Here is a 10,615-nt window from a genome sequence, read left to right on the forward strand (position 1 = left end):
ATCATTTTTAATATTATCAACATAAATTAGTGATTCATGAGTAATAAGCAGATAAGTTATTAAGAAGCTTAGTACTATTTTTAAAGGGTAGCTGAGATTGTGGTTCAATGTTGATTGTATTCGTCTTGGGTTTGCTCCGATTTCCAGCTACGTATATTCCCTCGAGTTGGCTGCAGGGACATACTTAGTACTAATTTAATTGCGTTTTGGTTTGCCTATTTCAAATGCCAAATATGCATATACAGATTTTACATTTCAGAAAAGGGTTGAATATACACTCCTAAAAGAAAAAAATAAATTGTGAATGCTTCCCTTTGAATGTTGCCAAGTTGCAATTGAGTGTTCTACCGTTTTCAGGATCAATGAACCTAAATATGATCATTTTTTAAGGACCTTCTTTAGATCCCTCTGTTACATCATTAGTTACGTATCAGCAGTAACCTTGTCTAGTGTTGTGTACTTCAAGATAAACTGCGTACTCTCATGGTTCCATTCTCATGTATTAATTCTCTTCAAGAAATGGAACATGTGAAGCTTTTCTAGAAAACTACCATTCAGATTTTGCTGCAAGAGAGTATTAGGAACTATGATTTGATTAAACTAGAAATAAATTGAATAACAATGAAAAAGATATATAACAATTAAGATGAACCAATTAAGTCAAGTGAAAAAAATAAATTAAGATTCATAATTTTCAAACCTTTCGATCATTTTAGACATTCTTATTTGAAAGAGTCAAAATTGAAAGTCACAAGGCTTGTTATTCGGTGAATATAACTACTTATAAAACTTTCTTAAAAAGGATTGCGAAGAAGTGTTACATGTTTAGAGATCTCACCATTGAGGCAATTACTTTCTGCACTCCCTGAATTCTTCTTGTATTTCCCATATTGTTTCCAGAATAATCATTCTAAAAGTAACATGGGAAATGCAGAAAAAAAAAAATACCCACCACTAATTAGAAATAATCTTACGGCTGAACAGATGGCAGCACCGGTATTTTGTTATTCTTAGTCATTAAGCTTTTCATGTTTTATTGTTTAAATTTTCCTATGAGAGGCAATAGAATGCTAGGGCATTGAGTATCAATTTAGTTAATGAATTTTGAAATTCGATTCTCTTCCTCTTCCTCCAGTGTGCGTGAGTACTTGTAAAGCATTTTTTTTTTTGTCTCGTCTTTCGCTGTGCATGTGTGGGTTTTCAATTTTTCTTGTCCCACTGCTATCAATTTTGAACTAAAACGCTTTACAACCACAAGCTCTTAATTTTATCCAAATTCATTGTGTCAAATGATGTTGTTAAAACCTGAAAGGATTGAACTGCTATACTTCCAGTTCAAGTTCAACTTGAATAAATTGATCAAAGCAAAAAAGTGATTACATAATACAGTATAAAACAAATTTATTAAAAATGAAAAATATCAACTAATGATTTAATGGTTATGAGTTCGTTTAATCAGTTCATTCGAAATGGCTATTAGGATGAGGAGTACGAATCTTCTAGAGAATAGATGAAGCATACATAATCTAAATCAAAGAGAAAATATAAACAACCTGGATTTTGTTTTTGGAGTGTACAAACTGGATATGGACATTACTCGTTGGATTAAATGAAACAGCAAAGTCTTTATACAAACATAAAGGAAAATCTTACAAGTAACGCTGACAAGTGCGTAGAAAGACCAATTACCTAGTCAGATAGTATATTATAAGAAAAAGCACAACAAAGGATGCTACAAGTGAAAACATTCTTCGGCTGGATTTTGTCTCGAATACCTGAAAAATGACACAAGATCATTAAAAAAGACATGGAAAAATAAATAATACTTGATCCTGAGAGGGAAGACAACAAATGTATATTAGTGCATTCAAGATTTAAAGTCAACATACCATTTTGAATTTATCCATAGTGCCTGAGAGGACTCCTCTCGAAGAATCCATATCATTTCCCTATATAAAATAGCAACAGATTATTAAAAAATAATGTGATATAGCAGAGAAAATGCAAATATTTTCAATAAACGCAATAGACAGTACGCACCATACGATCCAGCATCCGGTTATGACTATCCACTTCCTCATTTATATCACCTGACAACTGTTGCAATTATGCTCATTAAAACTTCAATTATAGTTGATAAAGTGAAAATTTTAAACCATCAGAAAACTGCACGTTGTTAATATCTTTACAGGATTCAACTACATCCATCTTATAAAGGGTTTCAAGAACCAAATGGATATTATAATTATAATACGGGAGAGTAATAACAAGACTAGAAAATTAAAATTACTAAAAGAAAGGAAAAAAGAATCACTTCCAAGCATCAATGCAATATACATAACAAAAAAAATGTTCCAATTTCCAGAAGGTAGCAATCCTGCAATGTAATTTACCTTTCACTTACTAGTTGAAATGAAACCAAATGAAGAAACAATTGAAGTGTGCATCAATTACTAGTATACAGGAAGACATGACAGAGAATCTAGGGCATGTTGCAAGAAATGTTAAGCTTACTCTTTTAAGCAGATTGACTCTATCTTGCAATCCATCCAATGCTTGTTCATTATCATGTTCATCAATTTCATGGGAAGAACTTGAGGAATAAAGAGACGATGCTCTGATGCCACCCTCCTCAATACCATCAAAAAGAGCAACTCTGTTGTTGCGACCATCTCTGAAACAGAAAGAAGAATGTACAAAACGGTAATATGAGCCAAGATGGTCAGATAATAAACACATGCAAGATAATTTTCACTTCTAGACATTTGAACAGTTTTAGACTTATCAGAGTCATTTGACATTTCCATAAGTGCATAAACTATCAAGGATTCAAGATAGATAAATTAAATCAGAAGGAAATAGAAAGGCTGTCTCAGCATTTCTGATATCAGGGGGGAAGACACATACACTTGAACATTTCCAAAAAAATAAAATTATAAACAGAGATCAAATAACCCCTAAAACTGATGAAATAAAAATTAGGAATAGTGCAGCAGAACACATTTTCCACCAAATAATGAGGGAGGAGAAATGAAGCTTTCGATTTGAGTACAAAATCTTTTATCACCTCACCTATATCCTGGGCAGTAAAAGGTCACTCGATAATTACTAAACAAGTATAACAGTGGAATGACATTTTCATCAATTATGTTACACACTCATATTCATTATCCAACCACATCTTCATCATAGTCTTTTGAATACATGGGAATACATGCATAAAACTTGTTTCTCTGTGAACATCAACCACATTGTTATTTTCAGTATCCATGTCCATGGCAACAGATGCGTTAAGCTATGATGTAAAGGTGCAGACGGAAACATGCCAAGTCCATCACCACTGCACTCAATTTGGTAAGTATTCTGACACATTCAAAGAACCGACTCAAAGAAGAAGAAAAAACGTCCACTCGAAGCCTCCAATACATATGACGACATAAATAGACAATAAAAAACAGGGCTAATCCAACACAAACAAAATACAGCACGGCATTCGTAACTCATTCAAGGAAGCATACGCTGAGATATGGAACATGGAAAACACTGTTTAATCATTTAATCAACACAATTCGACCAAGTCAAGTTATAAAACATCTCTCCTCATATTCTTACAGGAATCTACATGCCAGATTGGCAGTGATAATAACTCAGTCATCACTGATCCGAGAATCAAAGCTATTGTTATTCATTCCAATTGGAATCATTCAACAGTGGAATTTGAAATCAATAATAGCACCGAAACTAAACTCATCCACAATTCACCAGTCCACCAACCTCCTCCCACACAAAAAACAATTCTAAATTGAAATTAAAAAAACCAAAGCCACCAAACAGCAATTCACAACACAAATCCCACTTATCAATCGATTCAAATCGTCACGAGACAGAAAATCCATACCCTCCTACGACGCCGTATCCACGGATCTGAAGTAACAAACAACTATTTCCCAACGTAACCAAATCGAGTAACGAACGACACAAATTTTCAGAACTCGAAAGAACACATATTAACGAGAGAAAACACGAGCTCCATCCACACTAACCTTCTAGCATTCATGGCTCACCAGATCACAAATTCCAACACCGTTTCGCAAATTCTCAATCGCGTTTCCTAGCCAAAAAAAAATACAAAAATAAAAACCACGATTAATCAAAGGAAATCGTAAGAAAAATAAATGAACAAAATTCAGATCTGAATATGAAAGGAAGAGGAAGATTCGAGAAGGTACGCGAACCTCTGTTGAAATAAAAACTTAGTGTAAAAAAGAGAAGTAGAAGGAGAAGAGTGAAGCAGAGGTTTATATACGATACGAGTGTAACACTGTAATTACCTTTGAGTTAAAGACTATAATAAAAGGTGGCAATGTATGCGTGTTGTCTAGTATTCCTTTTTTATTTTTTCTTAATTCCTGTCTTCAAAAATGGAAGAGGTGGATCTTGTTCTTTTGTAGGGTCTGTTGTCCAGCTAGTCTTGTTTTGAAAGTAACTATGAGCCTCCCAAGAAAAACGTTAAATTGGTATTATTCATCATATTTTAATATCGTCATAAATTATGTCGTGGTCCAAGTGAAATAGATTTAAATTCAAGTTTTGACTTTGAATCTTACCGATAAAAAAAAAAAATAAATATATATATATATATATATATATATATTAAAAAGAGATCACATTAAAAATAATTAATTAGATTTTTGATAAAATTAATAAATATTTCACGCAATGATAAAAAAAAACATTTTAAATGTGGCTTGAAGACTAAATGTAGTTCACACCTGATAGCTAAACCGGATTAAATTTTTGGTACATTATTCTCTACTCCTATACTTAATAACATATTTGATTGATTTTGCTATTCTTTATTCTCTATAAATTGAATTGTTTAGGGCTTTCACTCCTCTCATCTGTATAATTACATCTTTCACAATTTAAGAAAAAGTATCTTGTTGAAGAGTTTTTGGCAAACTCAATTTACCTCACTTAAGTTTGACTAACAATTTAGGTAACACTTTATAATTGAAGGATTATGATCATATTTCTTACCCTTTTGACCAAGAGTAACTTAACTTTCTCGCGATGCATATAGCAAACACCAAATAACATGTGAATACTTTTTGGCACACTATCTCGTTGTCCTGTGTGGTGAATAACCCATATCTTTTATTGTCATTCAACCCAACTTTTGAGGCTATGTTTGTTTTCGCGTTTAATCACATTGAACGCCAAAAATATTTCTTACAAAAATTACATTTAATATGTCTCAAAATGCGTGATTTCTATAATACAAACACACACTAAGTTTCCTAAAAATGTATAGACCTGTCTTTTAACTATAATAATGGTCTTTTATAGTTATATTATAGAGTGAACAATGATATCACCCATTAATTATTTTGGGAAGACTCTTTTAACTAAAAAGTTAACAAAATATCTTTAAAAAAGAATTTATTATTATTTTTACCTCATTAATTAATGCATCTCTATGACTTTACTTTTTTTATAAAAAAAATAAATGCAATGAACAATATTTTAAAAGGGTCTATTTTAGGATTAAGATTATTTTTCCAATGAAATATTATAAATAAAAATAGAACTAAAATATGACAAGACATTCCAGTAGGTTAAGCCAAATAGAATATCATACACGTGAGAGAAAGACTCGATAAACGTGGACTAGCACTAGCAATAACACATCATAGGGCAAAGGGCAAGAAAGTTGTAACACAAATTGAAGGGTGGCATTAATGAAGCTTAATGACTACCTCTATTAGTGAAACAAAGTTTTTTTTTTCTTTCTTAATTTGCAAAGAATGAGGAATCTGTACATTAGGCATCTTAGGTTGCTGTCTGGAAAACCAGCAAAAATCCTTCAAACTAGGATGTTAAGAAGCTCGAGTCACGATTTTAAACATTTTTGTAACATTCAACGCTTTTTTGTACAAACTAAAGAATGAAGAAGCCTGGAAAATTTGGCCACATTAAGCCATGTTAGCATTCACAGAATCAGATCACTAATTCCAAAATATGTAGTTCCTTGTTGAAAGGCATTAATGGCATAATCAACTTGTATTTGAGCCAACGGGGTTTTGAATCGAATGCCACCCCCAATCCCAAATCCAATTCCTGGTTTACCACGTCTCTCTCCTGGATTGTCTGCAATTATTATCATTGGATCGAAATATTAAAACAACTAAGATATCATTGCAATTTAACACATCTTGAGAGTTAAAACAAATGATAGTCATACTATAACGATAGTTAAAAAAGTGATAGTGATGCTAAAAAGATCTAAAGCCAACATTGTTGAAGAGATCTAGGCATGTTAGTATTTGAATTAGATTCATGATGAGAAATAAGCAATTATTTTTTTACGGTAAAGATAAAGTAACATAATTGTTTCTACTTTTTCATGGTATCACCATGATTTTGAGGAATAGAATTGATTTTTGGTGTTATCCAAACATATTAATGAAACTTACCGGGAACTTTATAACTGCTCCACAGGTCAGATCCACAGTCCAGGAAGATAACTCCTGTTAGTTTCTTGTTCTGCAAATGGAGTATGTAAGGTGATCAGCAACAATGATCGGTAGAAATGATAAATATAAGAAATGCTTAGAAAGGAGTCACGGTGGATATCTATGGAGATTTTAATCAGTATCTTATATGATAATGCCAATAGCCAAAAAGATCTAAGTACTGGGAATTTATTTAGAACATTACACATCATGTTTTGTTCTTGACATGAAGATGCTTTTTAATTATAGAACTTTATGCTACAGATGAAAACCATGCTTTGGTCACTAACAGTGAAACTTGCTAGCAAAGAGATTTCTTGTTGGTTAAATCATTACTATAGATGCAAGAGAAAATCAAATTATGATCAAATCAAGGATGGAATATAGCTTATATTTTGGTAATTATTTAAACCCCTGAAGATGTAATGTCTCACTGCAAGATTGATAAGTGATAGCATCTTGCCAATGGTATCAGGAAACAAAAGTAACTATTAAGCAATCAGGAAGACAATGTTGAGAGTCTGGAGTAGAATGAAGAATTATGATACAGCTGAGGAGCATAACAGAACAAGTGGCAGAAGGCAGGTTTACTCAAGCAGAGAAGTAATCTTCACAATAAAAATGTCTATAATCATTGTCCCATTTTTCTTTTTCTTTTTGGTCTTCAGAAGCAATCCTGTTACAAATGCGGTGGGATATTAATTATGGACACCTATTTCAAGGAATTGAATCTTGGTTCACCATATTGTGAGGGGCTGGCCCCTTTCACTAGATCACCTAACACAATTTGGTAATCCTTGCCCCATGTTGATTTTTAAGGTTCCAAGACAATCAATATAAGGACTCCAAACTGGAGGGCAAGATTTCTCCAAGTATAATAACTGATATACAACAAAAATCCAGCTTGGGAAAAGAAAACTTAAAATAAATTTAAATTAAAACCTTAACAAAAATTCAGCAGCATTGTTTACATGAGTATCATGTGGACAAGAAAAATGAAAAATACAGAAACAGTATAATATTATTTGTGGCACAAGCCAAGTGATGACTAATGAGCATCATACCAATGGGATTGACAATTCACTTGTAGATACCAGACACGACTGTCCAACACCAACTGCACCCTCCCCATAGCCTCGCACACTACTGGGACCACCGATTGCAAATGCTTGATATGGAGCAAAGGATCCCATAACTGTTCCACCACTCATCCTGTCAGAAAATTAAGACTGGAAAATTAATTGATGCAGTTAATTCTTTTTTATCAGCAAATGTTATTTATCATTACTTGTTAGTTTGTTAATTTTTGTTTGTGGGGGATTGGAATCCACCACCTATCTCTCCCACCCTTTATCTTTTACCACCTAATTCTCGGATAGAAACGTAGATTTACTACAAAATTAAGAAGATAATGAAATTGGAAGTGCGTAAATACTGTCTCAAGTGCTTCCTTTTTTGGCATTCACTTATATTAGTATAGTTTATTTATCATTTTGTACGAATCATTCTATATATTGCTTATCACAAGAAATTATTAGATAGTCTCAAAGTCAAATAACTAATAGTGTGTGTTTTTTTTCCCGTTAAAAGCCTACAAAATGGACATTTAACCAGAAGTAAGAATTTGCTGCTTCTCACAAAACTTAACAGAGATTTGGAAAGTGTGTCCACATAGGAAAACGGAAAAACAAACATATCCCAAGTGTCCATAGTTCTAACCACTCTATTTTCAAGTTTTTTAATTTATAAGAAAGAATGGAGAATTCTTTATTACATGTTATGTAAAGATTAGTTGGAATATTTACCAGAAAAAAAATAGTTGGAACCGTAATAATTTCGGATCATTTATTAATTTCTCGTTCATCATCCTCGTTATATCTTGTCTCTTGATTAATGTTGCATGATAACAACTTGAACACATAATAAAACTTCTTCCAGCAGTCATTTTCCTAGTGGCTAAGGCAGTGATGCATGATAAGCACTGAACGTGGAAATAGAACTCACCGTGAGAAGAAAATTGTTGGTCCAAGTTTAATTCCTCTTGCAGCAGAAACTTCAAACCGGTAGTAGGATAGCAAGATTGGTGGAATTGGAGTCCCTAGTTCCATCTGGACACTAAACTGAATACAAACAAGTAATTAATTAATAAATTGGATATGACTTGCCCTCAAATAATGGCTACAAGTTTGCATCTTCTCCCAAAGTTAATTTTTAATTCATGTATAAGCAATTTTTTTAACTTATATGGAAGAAATTTACTTAATTTTTATTTTCTTATTTACTTCTACCAGTGTTTATAGGAAAGTTCATCCAAACAATTTTCAGGACTTTAATTTCCCACTTTTGGATTACCAATGAAGTTAACTTACGTTAGTAAAGCCGTGATCACTTTCATCTTCATAACGAGATTCTTGACTAATCACTATTATGTTGTCAGATGGACCTCCACTACGTCAAATTTAAAAAAAATCATGGTAAGCCAAAATTATTCATCAAACAGGTCAATTTTCCGAGGACTGAATCGAATAAATTTCAACAACCTGCGAGTCAGTTGAAAACCATCTTGATCTGTGCTTATAGAGCGGCCTCCATCGTGCTTAAAGTGAAAACGCTGCACAATTGATCTTAGTATCATTTTTCCAACCCAACAAACATGACCAAGAATATTCTCTACATTAGAGAAAGGCATGCATGTGGAACTTAATTCAATTTAAATGCACACAATATTGATTGCAAGGTAAGAATACAAGAATTAATGAAAACCAACATTAACTTATAAATCTTCCAACCTTAAAGTATACACCGGTTGCTTTGGCTTTGCTCGAATCAGATTCTGAAGGCGCAATATAATCAAACCCAATCGACAACTTGGACAACCTTACACCTCGACTTAGGGAATGTGAAAACTTGTTCATGGGAATTCCATGGATTCCAACCTCAGGTGAAACTGAATGCTATCAAGGAAAAAAATTAAATACTTTTTTCTGTATTTAAAATTAATTTATTTATTAGTTAAAAATAAGCTTTTAAAAAATTTAACACGAGATCATTTTTATAAACTAGCTTATGCTTTAACTTATGAACAAACTTATTTCTTTTTTATTTAATAGGTATAGTTCAATTCACAAACATATTTCAATCTTCGCATAATATATATATTTTTTGAAAAGAACAGAAAAGTTTTAAGTATGATTAAATCCGATTGAAGATTAATTTTGTAACTAATCCAAAGGATTGAAATTTATAAAATATCTTGAGATATCACGGAGGAGTCTAAGACTCTAATTAGGATGCTTACCAAATAAAAACTTATTTATTTTTTATTATTTTCTTTTTCTATAAGTTTTCATGAAAAAAATTATTGGCTAGAATGCAACAGTACAAACCTTAATTGTTAAAGACGGGGGACCAATATGTAGAGGTCTATGGTATCTATACGTGAGCAATAGGTCTGAATCATGCAGCCCCTTGTGCCACGACATATCAAGCAAATCTCTGAAATAAAATAGGCCAGGGTGCTTCAAGCGAAGGCTGCATTGAAGAATGAAATTGAGATACTTGGTTATATGTATTTACACTTAAACTATAGGTACCCAATTTGATGTAAATGTGAATAGAAAATTTAGAAACCAAACCAAATCGTGTACCTGCCAGTAGCCATAGAAACCAGAATGCTAGATAGCCTGTATTCATGAAAAACATGCATCATCAGAAAATATATAACTCAACCAAAACATTATCAGTTTAGGTTTGAAGCATTGAGTAGTAGAAAACCTGCGAGGGGAGAGCATGCAAGAACTACATAGCTTTCGAGTGAAATCAACTCCAACGTCTAGCTTTGCTGCCATGCACAAAATTTCATAATGAATGCAATTACTTGGTAATGAATTAATGATATGCAAAGTTGATTAATTAACCAACTAGCTAGACTAGCTTGCACAAAAAAAAAATGACAAATTAATCAAACAAGTTTGAAGCGAAATTAACGAACATCTTCCAGTATGGATACTTTTGTTTGCTCCCATTTCTGATCGACTAGTCTTCGGTTCAAGAACTGAAAGAAAGAATATAGGAAACGATGAAGTGGAAAACAAAGTTTA

At 32.6% G+C, this 10,615-nt stretch overlaps 2 protein-coding genes across 3 annotated transcripts; both read right to left on the minus strand.

Moving 5' to 3' along the window:
- Positions 1-1,505: 1,505 nt before the first annotated feature.
- LOC114370192 (bet1-like SNARE 1-1) lies at positions 1,506-4,437 on the minus strand. 2 transcript variants are annotated; one of them, XM_028327477.1, is made up of 6 exons: positions 4,332-4,437; positions 4,044-4,111; positions 2,515-2,674; positions 2,041-2,097; positions 1,890-1,949; positions 1,506-1,775 (listed from the first exon to the last, which is right to left on the minus strand). In XM_028327477.1, the coding sequence occupies exons 2-6, from the start codon at positions 4,055-4,057 to the stop codon at positions 1,686-1,688; spliced, it is 381 nt and encodes a 126-aa protein (XP_028183278.1). In that variant the 5' UTR covers positions 4,058-4,111; positions 4,332-4,437; the 3' UTR covers positions 1,506-1,685. The 2 variants fall into 2 exon arrangements, with proteins under 2 accessions (XP_028183278.1, XP_028183277.1); XM_028327476.1 differs by lacking the exon at positions 4,332-4,437 and adding an exon at positions 4,236-4,322.
- A 1,331-nt stretch (positions 4,438-5,768) lies between these two features.
- On the minus strand, positions 5,769-10,615 carry LOC114369420 (outer envelope protein 80, chloroplastic-like). Its single transcript, XM_028326654.1, has 11 exons — positions 10,507-10,615; positions 10,290-10,356; positions 10,163-10,198; positions 9,902-10,046; positions 9,305-9,469; positions 9,056-9,126; positions 8,885-8,963; positions 8,520-8,635; positions 7,580-7,727; positions 6,477-6,546; positions 5,769-6,150 (listed from the first exon to the last, which is right to left on the minus strand). Exons 1-11 carry the CDS (start codon positions 10,538-10,540, stop codon positions 5,993-5,995), a joined length of 1,089 nt encoding a protein of 362 aa, XP_028182455.1. The 5' UTR covers positions 10,541-10,615; the 3' UTR covers positions 5,769-5,992.

Source organism: Glycine soja, chromosome 10 (assembly GCF_004193775.1).
Source record: "Glycine soja cultivar W05 chromosome 10, ASM419377v2, whole genome shotgun sequence".
Lineage (NCBI taxonomy): Eukaryota > Viridiplantae > Streptophyta > Magnoliopsida > Fabales > Fabaceae > Glycine > Glycine soja.

Excerpts from the sequence above, each read along its gene's own strand:
- LOC114369420 (XM_028326654.1), bottom strand. The coding sequence starts at position 10,540 with ATGGGAGCAAACAAAAGTATCCATACTGGAAGAT. Across the intron at positions 9,470-9,901 it reads CCCCGTCTTTAACAATTAAG|CATTCAGTTTCACCTGAGGT; the intron begins GTTTGTACTGTT and ends TTTCCTTGATAG. Across the intron at positions 8,636-8,884 it reads GTGATCACGGCTTTACTAAC|TTTAGTGTCCAGATGGAACT; the intron begins GTAAGTTAACTT and ends GTTTGTATTCAG.
- LOC114370192 (XM_028327477.1), bottom strand. Across the intron at positions 2,098-2,514 it reads GAGTCAATCTGCTTAAAAGA|TTGTCAGGTGATATAAATGA; the intron begins GTAAGCTTAACA and ends TAATTGCAACAG. Across the intron at positions 1,950-2,040 it reads ACCGGATGCTGGATCGTATG|GGAAATGATATGGATTCTTC; the intron begins GTGCGTACTGTC and ends TATTTTATATAG.